The sequence below is a fragment of the Neolamprologus multifasciatus genome, chromosome 6, assembly GCF_963576455.1.
Source record: "Neolamprologus multifasciatus chromosome 6, fNeoMul1.2, whole genome shotgun sequence".
NCBI lineage: Eukaryota > Metazoa > Chordata > Actinopteri > Cichliformes > Cichlidae > Neolamprologus > Neolamprologus multifasciatus.
In genome coordinates this window covers 16164419-16187442 of record NC_140444.1, presented here as the reverse complement: position 1 = coordinate 16187442, position 23024 = coordinate 16164419, and the positions used below count along the sequence as shown (strand labels likewise).

At 39.4% G+C, this 23024-nt stretch overlaps 2 protein-coding genes across 3 annotated transcripts in view; one reads left to right on the top strand and one right to left on the bottom strand.

Moving 5' to 3' along the window:
• The first annotated feature begins 3048 nt into the window (after nucleotides 1-3048).
• Nucleotides 3049-9328, top strand: LOC146516717 (uncharacterized). 2 transcript variants are annotated; one of them, XM_085161706.1, is made up of 4 exons: nucleotides 3049-4269; nucleotides 5021-5374; nucleotides 7030-7157; nucleotides 7579-9328. In XM_085161706.1, the coding sequence occupies exons 1-4, from the start codon at nucleotides 4209-4211 to the stop codon at nucleotides 7762-7764; spliced, it is 729 nt and encodes a 242-aa protein (XP_085017832.1). In that variant the 5' UTR covers nucleotides 3049-4208; the 3' UTR covers nucleotides 7765-9328. The 2 variants fall into 2 exon arrangements, with proteins under 2 accessions (XP_085017832.1, XP_085017831.1); XM_085161705.1 differs by having other exon boundaries at nucleotides 3050-4269; nucleotides 7054-7157.
• Nucleotides 9329-12552: 3224 nt separating this feature from the next.
• The window catches only part of tnrc6c2 (trinucleotide repeat containing adaptor 6C2), a 55478-nt gene continuing 45006 nt past the window's right edge, over nucleotides 12553-23024 (bottom strand). The window contains 5 exon segments of the mRNA XM_085161692.1: nucleotides 12553-20010; nucleotides 20602-20741; nucleotides 21020-21093; nucleotides 22488-22671; nucleotides 22674-22705. Coding sequence (XP_085017818.1) covers nucleotides 19662-20010; nucleotides 20602-20741; nucleotides 21020-21093; nucleotides 22488-22671; nucleotides 22674-22705 — 779 coding nt within the window. The 3' untranslated portion in view covers nucleotides 12553-19661.

Here is a 23024-nt window from a genome sequence, read left to right as displayed (position 1 = left end):
TGCTTATTATCCGTGCAGGGTCCACTATGTAGGGCAGTGGGTATAGGGCCTAACAGAGTAAATGGTAATGGCATGGCCTGTACTTGTATAGCGCTTTACTTAGTCCCTAAGGACCCCAAAGCGCTTTACACATTCAGTCATCCACCCATACATTCACACACTGGTGATGGCAAGCTACATTGCAGCTGGGGCGCACTGACAGAGGCGAGGCTGCTGGGCACTGGCACCACCGGGCCCTCTGTCTTGCCCAAAGACACAACGACCAAGACTGTCTGAGCCGGGGCTCGAACCAGCAACCTTCCGATTACAAGACAAACTGCCAACTCTTGAGCCACGATTGCCCCAGAGGATGTTGCTTGGAGGATGAAGTCTGTTTCTGTTTCTGTCTCTATGGCCAATCCTTCTGATTAGTTAGGGCACACCAGGAGAGATTCACAGGTAACAGTGATGCTGCCAGCTGATCCTGCACAGTCAACCCGATAGCAGTACCAACCTAGAGAGACTAGCATTGTTTATTTCTGTACAAGGTGGGTCACACCACAATGTCTAGCTTTTCCGAACACTATCATTATCACTGGATGACTTTTGATTGATTGGACTCGGTGCTCTGAGGCTCTGAAGCACATGCTATGCATCATGTTCCCATATCACCTTATTTGGCTGTGCAGTCAATTAACATGATCAAAATAAGACACATTAAAAGCAGATAAAATTCAAGTTTTACGTATGTTTTTAGATTTTATGTGTAAGTTTAATGAGATAGAAACACCTAATGGTACTGGTGATATAAATTGGGAGATGGGGAATGGTATCTGATAGTGAGGAGTAGTAGCAGCGATGCCATGTAAGGGTTAAAGAAGTCAAATGAGATGGAATAGTCTATAATAACTAATAACTACAATATTTTTTAGGTCATGACAGTATATGCAGCCATTAACTGTTACTCATGATTTGTCTTGATGTGATTAAATGTTCGCAAATGAATGAGAAATCATATGTCATTCATAAATGAAATGTTTTGCAGGATTTGAAAATTTTTTACTAGGTTAACTAACTATTAAGAATTGAGCTGAAGCAACTGACAGCAGCACAGTGTCCGAGAAACTGAATCTTGCAGGATGTTCTGGCCGTGCGTCTAATAGTTGTTCCAGTTTCTCCTCTCTGCTGTGCACTTTGTCATCAGCTGTGGGAGTTCTCCTTCTCCTGTTCCTCGTTAGATTTTTGGTGATGTATGCAATAAGTGGCTTTCTGATTACAATGTGCTGCTTTGAATATACATGAGAATGCACAGTGGAAGTGTAATAAGTACCTGCTTGTTACGGTCATGCCTGCTCGGCAGCTCACCACAAAAACCACACAGGTTTCATGTGCATGCAGTTATCAGCATGTTTTCTTAAAGTTCAGTGAGGCATATTTTGAAACCCTCCTCTTCTTGCTTGTTTATTACATTCATATTAGTGATGAAATGCAGTCTTTTTTTTTCAGGGTCAGGTCAGACTCAGGTTAAGCTTTTCCGAAGAGTTTCTGTTGAGGATGTGGTCTTGAGAAAATATGACAAACTTTGATTTTAACACAGGAAATCAAGAGCGTGTGTTAACTCTGTTTGTACCCTTCACTGATTTTTGATTTTCCTCCACCCTTCCTCTCTCAATGACTGTAAGCGTGAAGCTCACCACCGTGCAGAGTTACATCCTGAACCCTCGATTTACCAGCAGGTGATCAAAGAGAAATGTCCCAACCCAAAACCGAGCCCCTCTCAAGTTAAAGGAAGTGGAGTCCTGTAAATAGCAAAGAAATCCTCGTCGAAGAACTCCTGTGAAACCCCGACACCGTCTCTCACCAGCTTGGATGAACTCAAACAACTTTAGCGAGCCCAAACATACATATATATACAGTTACACAGAATTACAATAATTACTCAAAAAATTTATTTAATTACTCCCAGGAGAAAGTAATTAATTACATTACTCGTTACATTACTTTCATGTTACTGTAAAATAGCTGAAACGCATTGTCTCAAAATTACCGTTTATCAATACAAACCAACTCACTAGCTGGGCCCATGTCTTCATTTTAGGCGGGCAGCGTTTTTTTTAAGAGATAAAGGCGAATGGCTTAATCAAGAATTGAGCTGGGGTTTGGGGAAGGCCAGTTCTACAAGCTGTTGAACCCAGTTCAACAGCTTGTAGAACTGGCTGGGTGATATATATAGATAAGACCTGGAAGGGGTGTGTTTGGAGGCGAGGTCCCACTCCTGAATTTATCACCAACACAAATCCCTAGCCTAATCTAGAAGAACCAATTCTTGTAGATTCCCATCCCTACTCCCAGGCTCATAGACAAACGTATAACATTCATTTTGGAATTGAAATATTCCAATATTCCAATTCTTTTCAATTGATCTTTATCTTCTGTGGGTGACATGAGTCTATTTCTTCAACCTCCTAAGACCCGAACTCTTCCATGGCATGCATTTTTAATTTCTCTTTGATATTTGGGCACGCTGGACTCTGATGAATGTAAAAATAAAGAATTTCAATCTATACGAGTCTTTTTGGACTGTCAGGAAGACATCATGGACTTATTGGTGTTGCCGCATTTCTGTGGGTTTGGCTACAAACAAGGCATTTCGTTGCCTTGTACCTGTGACATGTGCAATGACAATAAAGTTTAATTCTATTCTATTCTATTCTATTCTAATAAAGCATGAACTTTCTTTTCATTGAGGAATTGAAGTTTCTACATTTGATGTTGATACAGGTTACGTTTGGCTATTGCAGAAGCTATCACTGTTACATGAGTATGGGGCTAAGATTCAGAAAGTAAATGCACAGACGTACATAGCTCAACACACTTGCATGCTGTTGTTCAAGCATTACTGAACATTGTGCATGGTTTTATATTTGTAATGCAATAGAGTTGTGGGTATTTTGTGATATCGTCTGATGTAAGCTTTTCAGTTGATTAAAAATAGACGTGCGAGACAGTTTGGCAATCTCTTGCTAAATATATGATGACAGTCCTACCTTCTCATAACACATATTTAAGAAATATTAAGGGCCTCAGTTTCAAATTGTGGTCAAGTCAGCCCACACGTGGAGAAGCAACAACCTCAGTTTGTATCTGAGGCCGTCTCTGCTGCTGCTGCAACAGGAAACGTCTTCTCCCCTCCTCTCGTCTTACTGCACCCATGTCTTCCTCATTTTTATTTTTTTATTTTTTCCATTGTGCTTTAGTAAACACCCCACTTTATAACAGCTGCTGGAGTCCCACACAATGAGGTTTATCAGACCAGTCGACAGCTGAGGCTGGTTCTGTTATAAGAGTGTGAGATCTACTGTTTGAATAAAATCTTTATCAAATTTTGTGCGACGGTAGATATTAATAGAAGCTTGAGCTAATTCAGTTTTGGTTGTTACACCAAAAATGAAAATTAGTCAAAACATTATATTATCAGTCATCAAATTTCACAACATTAAACAAGGCCTGCGAGTATAACATATCACATGAAAGGACACGGAGAAAGCTTGCCCTTTGGTGCAGGGGTTGCTCTCTGTAAGTACTCTTGTTATGGCTGAGCTCAGCTCCTGAAAAACAAGCCCCTGTAGCGACTGACTCTGCAGAAAGTTGGCAACTTCTGCCTCGGATCCGTTTACCCCACTCTGTGGCTTTACAACTGCTCATAGCTGCAGTGCTGTCGTTCCCAATCACTTCCATTTTGTTATAATTCTGTTCCAAGCTGGAATTCACTGAGTTCCTGAGAGTGACCCATTGTTTCACAAATGTTTGTAGAAGCAGTCTGCATGCCTAGGTGCTTCATTTTATACACCTGTGGCCTTCGGGGTAATTGGAACACATGAATACAATGAATTAGAAAGCCGAGAGAATACTTTCTGCAATATAGTGTAGGACAGAGTCGCTAACAAACAAACAAGCAAATTAAAAAAAAAAAGAATTAGTGGTCAATGAAAATGATCTGTACTGGACTGAAAGTGAATGAACAAGCAGCCACTGTCCAAAGAATTTCCTCTTCTTTCTTTTTTTGACTTCCTTTTGTTTGTGTCTTGAGGCTTGAAGGTGGGGCTAATGAAGTTTCACATGGTTTCATTTTCAATGAATCTAGTTTTGAAATCCATTTATGAGTCCTGCCATCTATAATCTCATAATTCTCTCCAGATCTTATTTACTGCTTTGTGGTAGTGGACCAGATGTCTGGGATTCAGTACCTGGCTTACTCGTGGGCTTTTGTCATCACACAGACTGGTTTTGGTAAGTTTTTTTTTTTTTTTTTTTTTTCACAGCTCAGGCTGGCAGTTTGATCGTTTGCTTTTTTCTGTGAGGCTGAACCGAAAAGTCACTGAATCATTTCTGGGCTAAGCCACTTTTTAAAAGTCCCGGTGGATAATCTCTTACATTTGTTATAATATGATGTTAGAATATACACTTTTCACTGCTGTTTACTGTTTATTTATATGTACTGAGTGTATACCATTGTATGCTATTACTGCCATTCCTGTTACACACAAGACCAACTTTTTTGGAAATGCGCTTTGTATTTAAGTAAGTAAACAGAGAGTTTATTTATATAGTCCTTTTCAAGATGAGGAACAGTTACAAAGTGTTTTGCATAGGTATCAGTAAAAATCCCTCAGGAAAGCGAAATGAACACACACAAACTGTGCAAAAGGTCACAAAACACAACCACAACCCAAATGTCTATTGAACAAAAGTTTTAAGCTACTTTTCAAAAGAGGCCACACAGTCACGGGTGCAAAGCATGAGTGGTAAGTTGTTTTAAAGTTCTTGAGTGAAGTTTCATCCCTGTATGTAGAATCACAAGAAGGACCCTATCTGAGGGCCTAAGAACCCAGCTAGCTTAGGTCAGACGAGTAATAAAAAAGCAAGAGGAGATTAAAACAGAGATAAATGACAAATATATTTGGGCTAAATATAAATCACGTGTGGTTCTTCTCTGTTTTTGATGCCTTTCTTTTTTTCCTTTTTTAAAATTTTCATCAAGTTTGCAGTGAGATTCACTTCTTGAAGCAGTATGAGGGTGAATCCGTTGTTCTTCCCTGTGAGATTGAACAGAGGTACCCAGCGCCCCTGGGAGTCTCACTCAAACAATCCTGGCTGGTTGAAGAAGGAGTGCTGTTCAAGTACACCAAGGAAGAGTTTACAGTTAAAAATTCTGCTGACAAAAGCCGCATTATCGTCAGTGGAGACCCGAGCCTTCATTCTGTGAATATCACCATCTCTCAGCTGAAGGCCAGCGACACAGACCGCTACTACTACGAGTTTGTTGTGGAAAATCCTTCCTCTGCAGATGACCGCATACGTGGAAAGACGGAATTCTTCCTCCTTGTTGGTGCTGGTGAGTGCAATTTTGTTTTTTATTCAAACTAGAGGGGTTTTTTTTTTGTTTATTTCCAAAACTGTTGAGTATAAAGGCAAAAATCTCTCTACTCTTTTCCAAAGGAAGTATGTGGTGCTGTTGTATTGGGAATTGGACTTGTTTGTCTAGCACATCAAACCAAGTCGACTCGTCAGCTTCGTTGTTGTGCTCATCCTCATCCAAGCCTTTCCTAAACCATTTTTGCTGTGTGGCAACGGCACTTTATCCTTTTGAAAGAAGCCATAGCCACCAGGGAATGTCCATGAAAAGCTGTTCATGGTCTGCAAAACCGCTTAGGCAGGTGGCATGTGTCAAAGTAACATCCTCATGGATGCCATGACCCAAGGTTTCTCAGCAGAACATTGCCCAAAGCATCACATCGTCTCTGCTTTCTTCGAATACTTCATCCTAGTGCCATGTGATGTAAATGAAAATGTGATTCATCAGACCAGGTCACCTTCTTCCATTGTGTCCAGTTATGATGCTTTAGTGATTTCAGCAGTCGACAGGGGCACTCTGACTGGTCTACACACAACCACCATCAACTTTCTTTTTGGCCAATTTGATTTATAGTACCCGTCTCTTGGAGTACAAAGCATAAGACGGTGTCTCAAACATCTTGAAAGTTCAGGTCTGATTTTAATATTTGAGTTGCCCAAGTTTCTTCTCTTTTCATAGATGCAGTTTTTATCAACCTTTTGCATAAGAATTTGAAATCAAAGATAAATTTGCTCATTAACACATGGTGCCAGATTCATACACAAAGCAACAATATCAAAAGATGAATTAAAGTGTAAACCTCGCTTTTAAAAAGTTTAGGAAAAATCCTTACCGTTGGTACCCATGTCTGTTACTTCATGTTGTTTGCCTTTCCCTCTGGAGATGGAGCTGAGGACAGAGGTCAGCGGACATGGAGGTGACAGCGATATGTGCCTGGGGTTCAATCATGCTCCCCTGCCTCCCCAAACATGGATGAAGACTTGGCTTGGGAGGGATGACTCTAAAGAGGCAGTCCTTCTCCTCTTTTTAGTTCCCAGAGGGTCCTGGATGACTTTTCATTGATTAGATCAGGTGCTACGGAGCACTTAAAGGCTCTAAAACATAACCTCTGTATTACAACAGCACCGTTCGCCTTTTTACAAGTTAGTCTGTGGGCATGTGGACAACTGACAAAACAAAGTCTGTAAATGACATCAAATGAGCCAGTGTTGCATGTGAGAGACGGCTTAAATAAGTAACTGTACAAATACGTCTGGTGACACTGCTGATATAAATGGGGATGTATGACTCATTGTCTCGAATAGTATACAGTAGTCAGGGATTTTTGTATCAGTGATGTGTGACAGTTAACCTAATTATAAATAATGCAATAGACTTTTTGGATTGTAAAGAAATAAACATTCAATAATTGTTCAAAGATGCACTCACCATTTTTCTTAATGTTATTACATTTTTGCAGATGGCAATAATGAATGAGAAATTATCTGTAACGTATTCACAAGTCAAATGTTTGTGAAGGAGTTTGTGTCGTGTTGAGACTTGGAGTATCAATCAAGAATTGTGCCAACTGTGCAATAAGTATGATGTTAGCACAGGGTCAGAGGTGCTGAACGTCTCTGTCTGGTTCCTTGTATGATGCTTTGACCTTGTGCCTACAGGTGCTCAGTTTGGTGGCTCCAGTTACTTCTTTCTGGTGTACGCTTTGTCATCAGCTGTGGTTTTTCTCCTTCTGCTCTTCACTGGATTTGTGGTGATTTCTAAAGTGAGTAGCTTTTTATGTGCCACTTTGAATATACATATATACACGAGGCAAGAGGTGGAAATGTGTCACAAGTATTTCCACCTACACTGCCTGTTTGTTGCCGTCAAGATCCTCTGCAGCTAACCACAGAAACCCCCACTGGTTTCAAAACTTTGTGCAGCCAGTTGCCACCTTTGAGTTAAACCCCCTCCTCTTCTTGCTAGTTTATTTCAGTTTATTTGAGCGCTAATAAAATGTTATCACAGGACTTTTCTAGCCTTTTCTAACTATAAGTCATGTCTGAGTTAGGTTAACACTTGCTCTTAAATTTCCACCGAGGATGCTGCATTGAGAGAAAATGATACATTTTGATTTCAACACAGGAAATTGTGAGTGTATGTTAATTCTGTCTTTTTTCTCCTCTTTTCACAATGACTGTCAGTGCAAAGGATCTCAGAGTATGAAGTCACATGAAGCCGATGTCTACGAGGAAATGGGTGGGGCAACACCTCCCAGTCAAACACAAGCACCTGCCCATCAGAGGGAAATAACAGAAGCTTCCCAACAAAGTAAACTTCACCTGGGGATCCCATATGAATTTCAAGAGGTGCTCTCATCAACATCATAAACTAGAGTGTCCAAAAACACTGAACTCCAGTTAGTGTGCAGAATTCTTTTCAGTACATCTTATATCTTTTAAATCTCTTGCATATTGCTAGACAGCTTGTATTCTGACATTTTTTTTTACCTTATTATAAAATAACTTTGGCTTCTTTTGCTGGGATCATAGTGATTAAATGGTCTGTACATTACTGAATTTTATTCTGCACTCCGTTACATATCCCAATATACATATTCTTTCCAGATACTTAGCAGTTGTCTCAGATTTGAGTAGATGGTGGTAAGTTGATCCGTTTTAGCAGACAAATAATCTGTCAAAGGGCTTCGTTCTGGTGTGCGGTGACTCAACTCAGCAGAAAGTCTGAGTTGACAAAGGAAGTAGATAATCAGTTTTGCAGTACTCGTTATCTCTAACTGAGGTTTTTAGGTTTTGTGAAAACAGATAACACAAAGATATACTGAACTTATCTTGTAGTGCATTCACCCACCTTTTTACACGTTAAACTGAACATTTGGGTTATGTAACAGGAAGAAGGAATAAAGAATGCATGGTTACATTGTAACACTGGTTCTTTGAGTAAGTAGACTAGCCAGTATAGGTGGAAGTAAGCGGTTACATATGGAATGTGAGTGAGTCTCTTCACTCAGAGAACCAGCATTACAATGTAACCATACGATAATACAATGTAACATTTTGAAGGAAACCAGTAAGAAAATGTTAATGGAAAATAATCAGACGTGAATTGAATCTGGCAGGGTTTCATCTAAAATGAACACCACACCTGGCCCTGCACCAGTCCAGCACAGAGGGCTGTAAACATCACCACAACACAGAAAACTAAGCAGTTTATCCTAAAGCAAAATGTACCAAACTGCTTAGTACTTTGAACCTTTGAACAGCACAAAATTATTATATTTCAGTTAGCTCTGAAAAAAGATAGAAAAGATAGAAATCTGTACTTGTTGCAGGGAGAAATGGGAGAAATGTTTCATCACTCATCCAACTGATTTCTTCAGTCTCAGTTGACCGCAGGTTTCCCAGCTTTATAAACCAAGCAGTTGCATAACATTCAAAACTAGCATCATTGCCTAACAATAAGCCATAAGATCGGTTTTGCTTTCATTAATTTGAAACTGTCATGACCGTTAGTGTTGTCATCAATATAGTTAAATATAATAAATATAGTTCATGCAAACAGTCATGGCAAATTACCTGTTAACAATGAGAAACTGCTGTGGCTCAATATTTGGCAGTTGTGCTGATTTTGATTGTTTTGCAACTTCATCTACACAACTGTACTGTTTATAGGATTGAGGAAACTTGCGATGAAAGGAAATTCTAACAACGAATCAGAAATTTTACCGTCGTTGGGACAAGGTTGGTGAATACTCAATTCTCACCAATTGTGTCATGTGTTAATATGTCATTTTTTTACATGCTGCATCGTACTGTTTTCTAAATGTGTTTATTTGCTGTGGTTTACTGTAGCTACCACTGTTTCACTTACTATCCCAGATTTGTTTGTGTGAGCATTGTGTTGCAGTTTGCATTAAACTCATTTTAAAGCAAATGCAGTCTCAGTTTTTTTTTTTACAATGTTGCAGGTTTAAATATTGTTTATTCCTTTGATCATACATTTGTTCTGAGACTCCAAAGCCTGCTTTCTTTTTTAATAGCAGTTGGGCTAAATCAAGTGGAGGTGGGCTTTTTTCTTTTGTTTTATCACTTAAAAAATACTTTGCTATGAACATTTGTCTATGTATGGTGCTATTAAGTTACGTAGCAGTCATCAGTTAGTGAGTGTTATGTAATTGGAGATTTACTGGCTTTAGCTATACTGGCACCAGCTAAACTAACTGTGTGTGCACAGACAGCCCTATAAACACACAGTCAGTGGTTTCCTCAGATCAGGAGAAGTGAAGTGAGGCGGTAGTGCCCAGAGTGTGTTTGTTTTCAGTTACAATGAGTTATTTTGGTCTTAGTTTCACTTCATGTACAACGCTCACCTCTGGGAACTCAAAATGTTTGGTGAGTCTGTCTAACCCATCACACTCCGTGAAGTCGTACATAAATTAAATGTTCTGAAGGATTTTACATCCCTTTGACAACCTTGCCTTTCAGTCAAGAACTGAACCAAATTAACTAAGAAAAGAATAATCAAGTTTATTTATATGGTGTCAAACCACAACAGTTATCTCAAAGTGTTTTATACTGTAAAGCAAAGATGGGCTGGTTCTTGTATAGTGCCTTAAACAACATGCCTCATTCACTTATTCATACAAGTATGTTTTGTCTGCACCTAAGTTCTAACATTTTCAGACATCCATACTCCAATGAACGTATCAGAGTGAACAGACAACCACCAAACCTCCAATTAGTAGATGACCTGCTCTACCTCGTAAGCTACAGCCAACCCTGCAGTTTTAAGATAGCATTATTGGTTTAAAAAAAAGTAAATAAAATAAATAAATAAATAAATAATAATAATAATAATAAAAAATCTTAAAGATACAGTAAGTAATATTTTGAGATTATGTAATAGAAAAAAACTGATGTAGGGGAGACCGGGGATAGTTGTAACATTTTTGACATTTCTGTCTGTAAATTAGAGCTCTTTTAAGGTAGTGGATTCAAAATGTAATGCAAAGTATTTACATGTCTCGGCTATTAAATAGTGCAGCTATTTTCTCTGCAGCACAATTACCCATTGCATGGTATGGTCTCAAACACAAAGAGTGAAATGTTACAATTAACCCCATAGTCTGGGTTAGTTGTAACATATCCTGGGGTGAAATGTAACACAATGAAATAAGGGTACTAACAAAACATTAACATGTAATCTTTTTTATTCAACACATGAATGCACTTAGAGCCATTTATGTAGCTATGTGTGTGTGTGACAGAATGCAGAAATCTAGATTTTGAACATATTCCAACCCCCCAAAAAAGACAAATTATGGAATTTTCTGCAACTGAATATTTCATTAATTTTGGTTGGTCTTCCTTGAGTTTGGCCTCATTGGCTCAGTGGGCATTATAACCTACAACTCTTGCACCAACTTTTGAACATAACAATGTAACTGAAAAAATGTAGTTGTGCACCAGCATCGCAATTCCATTACTTTTTATCATGGCTTACCTTGGTGTGGTTTGCAAAGTGCTTCAGAAAGATGAGGAAATCTGTTTCTTGCACCCATCCTGATTTATTTCCACTACCAATACTTCCTACTGGTCCATCTCTGACACAGTGGTCTGCATAATGTATGTGTAGGAACACAAACAGTGGAGGAATTGTGTTGCCAATGGCATTAACCGCATATACAAAGGTGACCAGTGAACCTCTCTGCTGATATCATTGCCCCAACTTGTTTAATATAAGTTAAAGTAATAGTGTGGTAAGTTTTAACATCTGCATTATTGTTACAACTAACCCAGACTGTTGCTGTTACAACTGACCCAGACTCCTATAGCCATGAACTAGCTAACATTACAGCCAACGGCTAAAACATTAGCACTAAAGACCTACACAGAATATATCCTCATAGGCATACAAATAACATAATTTAAGTTTGATGAGTTTAACTGCAAAGCAGATAATGCTATTAGAAATTTAAATAAAGTAGAAAAACTTACTTTTTGGCATACAAATTACTTTTTTTCGTGTTAAATTGTCTGTGTTTGACAAAATATGCTGATTTTTCACATGTGATAGCAGAACTGAATTTGGACATGTACAGGATGAATCACATCATTTGAAACTTAGCCCTGATTGGAGAAATTGGAAGTGTTACAACTGACCCACGTTACAACTATCCCCGGTCTCCCCTACTCATAACTATACAATGATTAGTGTGTGATTATGTGCTACAACAAATTGATGTGCTCATAAACTAAAAGAAAGAAAGAAAAAGAATCCATTTAAAATACACAGGAAAGAGCGCCGGTTTGTGGAAGCTGCTATGTTGTCCCGCTATTTTAAATACAGCAGCTGAGACGGACACGTTTTGCCTGATCTTGTTTTATGTATCTAGCAAGAGATCGACCACTTATAGACCTATTGTACACCTTATAAGTTTTTTTAAACTGCTTTCAAACTATGTATGATCATTTAAAAATTGTACATGCTTATTTTCATCCTCATCATCAGAGCTGTAACACATCAAAACATGCCTAAACATTATTATTACTTACTGTGAGACATGCCACCCTTCCACCTCTGGACAGCTGACAAGTGGGCTAGACAATAACTTGAAACAGCTGGTTTTAAGTTATTGTTATTGGTGCTACAGAAATAAAATTGAATTTAACTGAACTGAATTGAATGTCCAATGTTAGATCCACTTCAAAGAAAATTTCACTAATACCAGCCAACAGCAGCGCTTACTAACAAACGTTCAGGATACCATCAAAAGCAGAAGTGAGCTTCTGCGACTTATTAGTTTTCACGCATTTCACCTGGCATTGCCAGCTGAGGTAAACAGCAGACAGCCTGCATTTACTACAGATAAACTACCAAAACTACCACAGTGTGCTTTTCCCTACAGCAGCCACTGTAACTAGGATTATGCAATTAAATTGGAAGGGGTAAGAAACCAGAATTCAGTTGGCTGCAATCTAAAGGTGCTGAGATTTTACACATTGTACCTTCAACATACCTCTTGGCTGTTACTTTGGAGAATTATAAAAATGTTCACCAGACCATAAAATCTGCACGTATGGAATTACAAGTAAAATATGCTAAAATCAGCTTTAAAAGTTTGATTTTAGTTGCCCCCCAAAAAGCTTTTTTTCCCCCCCCCTTCTACTATTAAAAAACATACAATCAAACAAAGAAGAAAAAAAAACAGGACAAGATACAAAATAACAGACAAGAAAATTTGCAGTTTATTAATATAGTCCGAAAGAAGTTCCATAATCCATGGAAACATTTTTTTTTTCGGTGCATGTCTTTAACAATCACATTCTATGAGGAGAAAAAAAGAACAACATTAAAAGCCACAACTTTGTATTTCAGTTACAGACAATTTTACTTTTTTTTCCTTCAAAGTAAAGAGAAAGGCAAAGGCAAAGTACCCCCACTCCCACAACCCACCCGCCGTCCTCCCCTTAAAAAAACCCAGACAGCCTTAAAAGTAACGGGCTTCTTTTTGTTTTTTCCTCAGTACAACCCACAGTGCTTTAGCAGAAGGATAAGCGCTCATTGGTTAAGGATTACACAGCATGACGACGCAATGTAAAATTTTGCTAAAACATTAGATGACAATGGGTGGGATGGGAGTGGAAGAAATTTCAGCAAAAAAACACACACAAAAAAATGAAAACCCTCCATCAAACCCTGAACCCCAGAGTCTGAGTCGACAAACGCCCGCAGTACAGCAGCAGGGTTTGGACTCCTCCCTCCCACTTGTGCATAGATCATGATCCATTAAAAACCAGCTTTATTCCTCCTCTTCAACATGCCTCTGAAAACCATCTGTTACATGTTAAGAAATCTCTCAGCTATTCAATACCTGTCACAGGAACTGACATGTTAACAGGCAGGAGAGATGATTTTAAAACAAGCAAACAAAAAGTGTCTTGCACGTGCTCCTGAACTACAGGATGGAAACTCAAAGTCAAAACATACAAATGCATTTTCCTGTCACTGTCATAATGACAATCAAACCACTGATCGCGTTTAAATGTAAAGCAATTTCTACTTCAAATTTCACATGTAAAGCGCTCCACTTTTCTCAAAGTTGATTCTTAGTCTTATTTGGTAAATATGTGACTTGCTACGAACATTTTTTGTTGTTTTAAAGAAACAATGGTACTCTCTATATTCTGTTAAACTCATAAACTTCAGTGCTTTCTTGGAGTTTAATAGTTCTCAGTTGCTTATTTTCACACGAACATCAAACCTAGAAATGATGGAGTTGGTATCTGGAACCCTGGCCTTCCTGAGACAAAATCCACATCTTTTTTTTTTTTTTTAATGAGTGTGCAAGATAGTGAGTAAACTGCGTTGCAGTATTACAGAAAACATAAAATCACCACGTAACACATACAGAGATAGTCCATCGATACTAAAAGAGAAATTAAAAATTGAAATATGACAACACTGATCAATCCCAGAGTTCTGAAAGTAGCATAAATCTTCATTTTGCAAGATTTTCATGTCCATATTTGATGGAAGATGAAATTTGTCCTTAAAAAAAACAAAACAAAACAAAACCAAAAAACATTCCTGTTTCCTTGAACTCAGATAAATGAAATGCTTTGTAAACGACAGGTGGCTTTTGCAAAATAAAAAAAGAAAAGATAGGCACCTCTGAAATGAGTCTTATAACAAACTCACCTCCCACACTTTATCCCTTTCTGTCTCTCCATGAAGTTAAAATCGGGATTACTAGTCCTTCTACAGCTATCTATGGCCACAGTTCTTTGTTTTTTTTTGTTACTCTTTTTTTTTTCTTTTATCATTTTTTTTTGCACATTTTCCTTTTTTAATTTTTTTTCCTTTTTTTTTATTTTTATTTTTTTATATATAATTGGAACAAAATGGTGCAATACTCAAGATAATCCTTGTATTGGATTATTCCACAATAAAAGCCACTATAAGGTAGATAAACTTTTTACAGAATGGAAAAACAAAGTCCTTGAGTAAACATGTACACATGAATTGTCACCATCGCCCCTCCGTACTTAGACTCGTTTAACTACGATTAGCTGAGTGAGGGGTAGAAGACACTCAGTGCAACGTTAGAAGATAACAACGTCTATCAGAATAGTTTTTGACAGATCATCAACAATAACAACAACGAAAAAAAGAAGATATAAACAGACACAAAATATAACGTACTGAGTGGAACATAACAGCAGGCCACGTGCCCTGTACACACAGTTTCTTGAGCACACATTCATACAAACATCTGACTTTCAAGCACACATCTAAGATGACTTTGTTTTTTTTTTTTCAAAGATTTTGTATTTGTAACTTAATGCAATACACATCTGATGTTCTCTAAAAGCCCCTAAGTGTACCTGTCAGATGGAAAGAACAAAAAAATAATAATTACTGACTTCACATTATGTTATTGGCGTTCAATGATTCAAGTATTTCTGTTCAATGTTTTGTTTTGTTTTGATATGTTTGTGATTTCTTTTTTTTTTTTTTTTTTTTTAATCAACTAGGTAAAATATGCATTAAACCAGGTGATTCAGGTTGGGCTTTTAGGCAGCCTAATTAACAAACAAATAACACACATATACAGTACAAACACTTCATAGTACTGTAATATGTCATCAAAACCAGAACGTGCATATCTGACTCCGTACAAGAAAGACTTTGCTTTCGATCAGTCAAGTATCAGTTTATACCCGACTCAAATTCTTTCCTTTGTCTCACTTATTTGCGGGGAAAATACATATTGCTCATTTTCAGCTGTGTTAAACCAAGACCTTTCAAACTAAAATTAAAGTTTCAGAGGTTACGATCCAAGAAGTCTGAAGAGGTGATACCACACACCGTACTCACAGTATATATATATATATAGATATATATATTTATATGTAGTGTATACATATACTGCTATCTAGAACAGAGCTGTAGAGAGGAGAGCCTCTCGATGCTGGTGCAGCATGGGAAACCCCCTTCACTGTCAGGGTTCTCCAGTTAGTACAGGATGCTGGGAGGTCCTCGGCTATTGGGTCTGTCTGAGCTTGGATCAAGGCAGTTACAGAAACAGGCAATAGTGATTTTTGCTTGTGTGCTGCAGGACTGCAAGTCCTGAAAGGTAGCCTTTTCCCGTTTTCTTATTTTTTATTTTTTTTTTAATATATATTTTTTAAGCTTTTTTTTTTTGCTTTTTTGTTTCATTTTTAAGACTTTGTTACCTCTTGAAATGTGCCTCTCTGCTCCTGCTGATGCAGAATCAGAGAGTGAGGCTGATACAGTGGGCCCAAGCCACCTGGGTCTGTGGAAATGTACAGTTCAGTGGGCCTGCTTTGAGCAGGGCACAAACGTAAAACGAGATAAATACAGCATCCACAAAAAAAGGCACCCCAGCCACCGCTCTGCTCCTTTAGATGTTGGTAGCAGAGGCTGATGACCAGAGACGTTTCAGCTAGAAGTGCAGAGCTTTTAACATATTATAGATCTTTTTTTCCATTTAGATTTTTTAGCATTTTTAAGATTTTTATGTCAAACTTCATAAAAATGACGTTAAAATGCAATTTCATTTTTGGTTTTAAAAAAATATGTACCCGGGATTACCCATCATCAACTGTGCACTGTAGCAAACCGGAACCCCCAACTGAGTAAAGATTTTCTCCTTAGCTTGGGGCATTCCCCACAAAAGCATAAAAAAAAATCTCAGTTGCTTCAGGGTGTGATGCTGCCGCCCTTTTGTTTGATCCCTCCTGTCCCCCCCTACACCCTCTGCAAAGGTCATCAAAGCTCCTCCAAACAGGGAACAGAAGTGCTCTCTATAAATATACAGTATGACACAGCAAATTTATATTGGCACAATACATTGGCATCTTTTTACATGCAATAATGTCTCCCCAAACAATAACAAGAGGCCATCTTTTTGGGAAGAGGATTCAATGCGAGCCTCTTCCCCCCTACAATAAGGATTCAGTTTCGAGGCATGAGGTCTGTACGTCCTGCTGCGTGCAGATGGCCTTCGAAGTTTTAGACTTTGCTCTCACAGTAGAAAGGACAGATACGGAGAGCTGCATCTCATACTTTGTATCATCAACTCCCCTACCCTGAGATCAAGCTGGACAGAAGCGTCTTCAGCTCAGAGAGAAAGGCCGACCTTTTGATAAAGTGTTCTAACTTTTAGATACATGACAGTGTTCTGGTGGCTGAGCCTGACTTTACAGAAACTGCGGCCAGTTTGAAGTGCTGACAGGAGCGCGTGGGGGACAATTGTTAGGATATGCCAAGCTCTGGGAGGAGTGCTCATTCCCAAGACAGCTTTGGCGTGCTGTAAAGGGCCCCAGCCTCTCGTCTTTTTGCATAGAAACAGATATGAGGGCCTGTAGGTGCCTGGTCAGGGGAGGGCTACTGGGTCTTCTTGTGGTGGTGGAGGAGGAGGAGAGGAGGTCATAGCATAGCAGCTAGGCAAAGGGCAAGGGGGGACAGCCTGCGGGCAGGTGGAGCAGCTTGGAGCGGCAAACACCCACATCCCCGTCTGAGACACCTTTTTTTTTTTTCTTACACATCTCAAGATACTACCTGGAAGTACTACAGAATACTGTCAAACGAAGAAAGCATGATCAGTTAAAAACAAATAGACAATCATTAACGGTCTGTAGTATTGATCCTCATTTTGCATTCAATACACAGGATGAACATACAGAGGCACCTCTGACCAAAGTGTTTCTGCATATGAACAGTGAAGGGCTAGTTCAGCAGCCAGTACTTTGTAGACCACTGCATGTAGATAAAAATAACAATATAACACACTGGAAAAAAAAAAAGTCAAATGATCTTTTCCAAAAAATACAAAGTACACTGGCAAAAATTCCAGAAATATGACTATTACATCTTCCAGCTAAAGTGATCTTTGTGTCAAAGAACTGAGAGATGGGAGGTGGGGGAGAGGGCAGGATGACAGCAGGGTCGAGTGGTAGTGGGCCCCTGTTGGAGATGCCGTGTGTGCGGCAGAGAGCCGTGATTGGCCAGTCCCGGAGGATCTGTTTTTCACGCCAGACTGAGAGACGGTCAAGTGGAGCCCAGGAGGAAGTGCTGCGCTGTGGGGCTGCCGCTCGACATCCAGAGGACCACAGCAAAGAGGCACTCAGTGGACACTCCCCCACCTCACCCCACTCTGACTCAACCACTGACTGACCGGATTGGCTGTCCAGCGGGTGTCAGAGACCACTGACACTGCAAAGTCTAGAGCCTCCAAAGAGAGCAAGGATAACAATTTTTGGAGTAACAGTGATAATCACGTTGATATAGTTCAAAAAAGGGGAAAAAACCAAGAGTGAAGTTTTTTTCCCCCAAAAGTCCAATGGTACAGTTCAGTTTTGTTTCCCTTCAGCCTGCTACCAGAGGAACAACGCCAGACACGTTTCCATGGAATAGATACAGTACATAAAAGAGCAGTACTTTTTTTGTGTTGTTTTCATCGTTTTTGCTGCTCCTTTTTGATTTATTGGATTGCAGTTGAAGCGATTTGCTCTTCATAAGTGCTATGATAAAACCCTTAGAACTCAAAAAAAATCTTAGTCTCTTCTGTTTGTACAGTACCAAACGCAAGGAACACTCGTAGGTCTACTGCATTAGGAGAAACCCCTCTTATTTGGTATTGTGCCAGATGCCCAGAACCATCCAATCCCGCTGTGGTTTCAGTCTCTGTTGGGTGTGGCTGTGGCACGCAGAGAGGAAGTGTGCATTGTTGTGTACCCCAGTGTCACTTTTTAGTACAATTTGCTGCATGCACAGTTCAACAGCTGCTTCTTCCTCTTTGCAGAATTTTCCCAACAGTTTCAAGGGGACTGGTGGTCTGGAGGGAATCCAAGTTTTGAAAAATGGGGGTAAGGTGGGTTTTTTTGTTTTTTTTTTGAAGTTCCAAAGTCTTTTTGCTGAAATCAGCAACATTCAAAACATAAAAGACAAACAAGAAAACAAAAATATTAGACAAACCAGCTCCGGTGGACATCGACTGTGGACGGAAGAAAGGTCTATGGTGTATATTGCACAATGTAACTGTCACTTGAAAGTAGAATTGAGGTTTTTTTCCTCCGAAAATTGGCCGACCATAAAGGCCGCTGGGCTTCATAACAAATCTGTCATTAGAAAATTCGACAAAGCACCAGAAAGCAACTGGGTTCCGATTTTAAAGGTGACCAGAAGGATCCGGGCTCACAGAGGTCAATGATTAGGTGCCACCGGACATACATATTCATAAGGAAACGGACAAACGCAGCAAGGCTGACAAATAATCTTCTCTCAGCTTATTCCTTGTGATGGGTGTCAAAACATTTGCTTGGATTTAGGCCTACCAAAAAAACAAAACAAAAACAACAAAAAAACAACTGTGTCAATCCCTTTAAGACAAATTAAAATAATACGTAGATGATTGGTAGTGCCAGTCACGTGGCGTGGCCAGGCCTTCTTACTGCCCGGCGACAAAGTCAGTCACCAGTTGTGTCCTGTGCCGCTCGCTGGCTCAGAGGTGAAACTGTGCAAGATTTCAGCTTTTTCTTCAGTTACAAAACAAAAAAAAAAAAAGAACAAAAAACAAAGACGGCTTGGGAAGGACCTGGGCCAGAGAGCACTTAAGGCTAATATTAGTGCTGAGAAACAAACATTAACATAACTAGTAAAGGTCTTTGAACAACATCATTGGCCATGGATATGCTGGGAATGGTTGTTGTAAGTCTTATTTTGGGATGATTTTTTTTAAATTTGTTTTTAGGAGGGAAAAGGAAAGTCTCAGATGGCAGCTTTGATTGCTTCTCCTAAAAAGAAATCCTCCCACAGAATGCCATGAATACTTATGGAAAAACTAATAAAACAGTTAAAAGGTTTCTTTGTGTTGTGTCTCACTTCAGTTTTTTTTTTTTTAATATAATGTATTTTAAAAAATACCAAGAGGACAAAAAGGGCTGTTTTCCCTCAAAAACAAAAAACAAAAAACGGCAAACCAAATGAGAAAGGGACCAAAGTAAAACAAAAGGACTGGGGTCTGCAGTCTGTGGTAATGACCCCAACCTTCTGATTTACAATTCACAGTTCAAACAGTTCAAATTGATACTGATTATCACCACATGATTTGCTTGGGTTTTGCTCCTGTTCACATTGATTTTTTTTTTTTCTTTTCTTACTCCACCCCACCCTCCACCAATGGCTTACATGACATGGTGGCGGTGAGTTAGTTGGTTGGTTAGTGTGTTGTGGCATCATCCTACATGGACTCCCCACTCAGCAGATCTCCAGGCAGCAGGGTGTTAATAGGGGTGGGGCTCCCAATCACGCGTGCGTCCTCTCCACTGGGCGGACCCCACAGGCTGGAGTACTGAGGCACACCGCCCCACAGCAGGTCGCCTCCGCTGGCCTTGCCTCCGCCGGTGCTGCTGCTCCACTGGCCAATTGAGTGGGACTGCGCTGCCCCGCCCATTCGGTTTTGATTGGTTCCCGGGTTGGCCTGCCAGCTCGTGGTGTTTGCCCCCAGCGACTGGCCTTGTGCAAAAAAGCGGTTCACTTCCTCCTCGCCAGCAAACTCCGCCAGGATTGTGGTATTTCCGAGCACGCACCTTAACGCATAGAAGAAGAAGAAGAAAAATATGAATGGTTTTTACGATCAGGAGCAAACCAGACATGACAGATGATTGCTTTTAATGTTATTCAATTGTTTTTGTGCTTAATGCCAACATTACACTGTAACCACATTTAATGCTGCTGATAATGAAAAGTGGGTCACAAGTCTTGTATTTTGTTTCCATGGCAACAAGCTATTAGCTAAACCGAATCAGGGAACTCTCATGAGACTCACAGAAATAACAACGCGAGCGTGCAGCCTAAACACGCATCTCCACACTCCTCTTTTCCCATGATGAACTAATTATCACAACAATCTCTGTAATTTTGCAATACATCTGACCACGGTGTGACTCCCCACCCCCATGTGACTGTCCCAGACACAAAAATAACATTGCTTGGAATTATTGAGAATGTTGAACTGTTCTATTCATGAGAAAAGATACTAAAGAAATCAGGAACACTGTGTTTTCCCCAAGCATTTGTCTTTTTTTTTTCACCATTATATTGGCTCAGCAAAAAGTGCCCTTTTTCCCCTGTTTTTAAGTCCACTTTTGCTGATGTAAGAGACTTGTGCTAACGCTTACATGTGCAGGGACTTCTGGGCCTTGGCAGCCTCGTCCTTGGAGCTGTAGCGCACCACAGCATTCCCCTGGGTCAGGTTGAGATGGAATGTGATCAAGGGGCCGTGCTGCATACACAGGGTCCGCAGAGTTGAACCATCAATCTGAAGCAAAGAACAAGACATTAGCACACAAAAGTTGCAGTCACAACTATCTTACCATTTTATCTCGAACAGTCTACCTTCTGTTTTTATTCCTTTTTCTTTGTTTCTTTTGTATTTTGTCATTGCAACTATACAAAAGGTTACACCAGCAGAAATCTACAACTGCAGATTCAAATTTGAGCAGACTAAACTCGAATTCCTCATAATGGCCGAAGGTATCAGTGAAAAACTAGCAAAAGAAAAGGAAAGGAAAAGAAAAAAAAGAAAAGCATACGCACTTGTGGGGTGAGATTCCTCAGCACCAGCCAGCTGCTGGTTCTGTTGGAGCTGTCTGTACTCCATGTGGTTCCCTCTGTAACACGGATGCAGACAGAGTTAAAAAAAGATTAAGAGTTTTCTTGGAATAATGATTTGCAGAAATACTTTCATTACAAGTTATTTGACTCAATGTCAAAACTGAATCTTGGAAGAAGAAGAAGAAGCCTAGATGCCTTCTTTCTAAAGAAAGATAAAGTGAGTGTGTATCAAAGTGACAGTGCCCTTCTAACAGAAAGAGAAAAAGAGCTGTATTCAACATACAGCACCCTCTGATATTATGAGACTTTTTCCAGAGCCCTGAGACTCTGGGCCTTGAGGTCTAAGAGCTCAACAACTAAGGAAAACGTGACACCAGTTGCTATCTATTCCACACACTAAATTTATTTCCTCTTTGCTGCATAAAGTATAGATCTGTCATGTCAAAACGAGGTCACACGAAAGCTGGTAAACCTCAAGATGTCAGTTTGGCAGGGTGTGTTCAGGCAACCTTTACAATACCAAGAGTTGGGTTATGCAGAGTCGCAGCTGTGAACACCACACCTATGCATAGGCAACCATGTCTGTGGCTTGCGTGTAATACATCATAGAGATGTATTCGCCTGTATTCGTGGTCACGGCAATCTGCTCAAATGTCCTGATTTGTCCTCTGTAAATTGCAGGCACTGTACACGGCTCAAGCTCAGCAATTTCAGAGAAATTGTTAGAAGCAACCTGATATTTATTTGTTCATGAAGTAAATAGCCAATATTGCAGTTATGATGATACACTGTTCTTTAAAAAAGCAGTTTAACCCACATGATGATCGTTAACTAAAGCTGAAATGAAAATTAAAACTAAAACTAGGCATTAAAAACCATTTTAGCCACCTGAAATATATATAAATGAGACGTCAGAAAAAAAAGAAAATAAGAAAATTACTTGTAAAGTGTGTTATTAAAAAATAAAAAAGGAATAATGTCTTTACTTTATGTTACTATAATCAAATTTATAAACGCAACCAGTCTGAGCACGCTTTGGTGAATCTGGTTATTGAGACTGTCTACATGACTGTGTTTGTATAGCTTTAAAAGAAACATCACATCGTTATAAACTCTCTAAATCACACAATCTGACTCTTCCTCGTGTAGTAAAAACAAAACTAAAACTAGACACAATAGATACTGAAATGAGAAATCTCACTCAGGAAACTCATTGAAACTAAAGTCAATTCAAAACAGAACGACGCAAAATAAAAACAAGAACTGAAGAAAAATGTAAAGTGGAGTAATCACACACCTGAAGTGCCTGAATCGCACACTAAACTGTCAATACTTGTGTTTTTTTTCTCTTTTTCCAATAGTATGCTTATTTTCAATAAAAACTCATAAGTGATGCCGTATCAGATAGTTTCACATCACTATTTCTGATAAAAAGAAATTGAGTGCTCACCAGAGGAGTATGAGCCACTCCAGCCTTGAGACAGACCCAGCGAATTGCCTCCCCAGGTGGAGGAGGGCTTGGTGTTAGTAAGGCCTGGCGGAGGCCGTGATGGGGCTGTGGTGCTGCGTGGCCCCTGTGGGACTTTCCAAAGCTCGTGGGACAGAGAAGCTTGGCTCTGAGAGATGGTGCCCTGGGGGACCAAGTGGATTTCATGTCAGACAGTTTACCTGTACATGGAGAGCAGAAACAGAGAAAGAGACAGAGGAGACTGTTAAAAAATGTTTTTTTTAATGTATTTATTTTTTTATATGTAATATGACCGTTCAACTGGATCATCTGGAACTTCTTTATAGTAGCTTCAAAATGTAGAAATGAACAGCAAAACAAGCCACAAACCCACCTGTCTTCAATTACACCATACTTTGCAAAAATGTCTACAACTAAAAACTTCAAATATCTTTTTTTAAGATTCATGAACACGTAGGGTGTGTACCAATGTCACGACCAGTTAGGTGAGGCTTGTTTTTTTTGTGGGTTTGGTCAAAG

What these genes read in the sequence shown, in the direction of transcription:
- LOC146516717 (XM_085161706.1), top strand. Translation starts at nt 4,209, where the DNA reads ATGTCTGGGATTCAGTACCTGGCTTACTCGTGGGCTTTTGTCATCACA. An exon ending in CTTCCTCCTTGTTGGTGCTG is followed by an intron (nt 5,375 to 7,029) that starts GTGAGTGCAATT and finishes GGTTCCTTGTAT; the next exon opens with GATGCTTTGACCTTGTGCCT. An exon ending in GATTTGTGGTGATTTCTAAA is followed by an intron (nt 7,158 to 7,578) that starts GTGAGTAGCTTT and finishes AATGACTGTCAG; the next exon opens with TGCAAAGGATCTCAGAGTAT.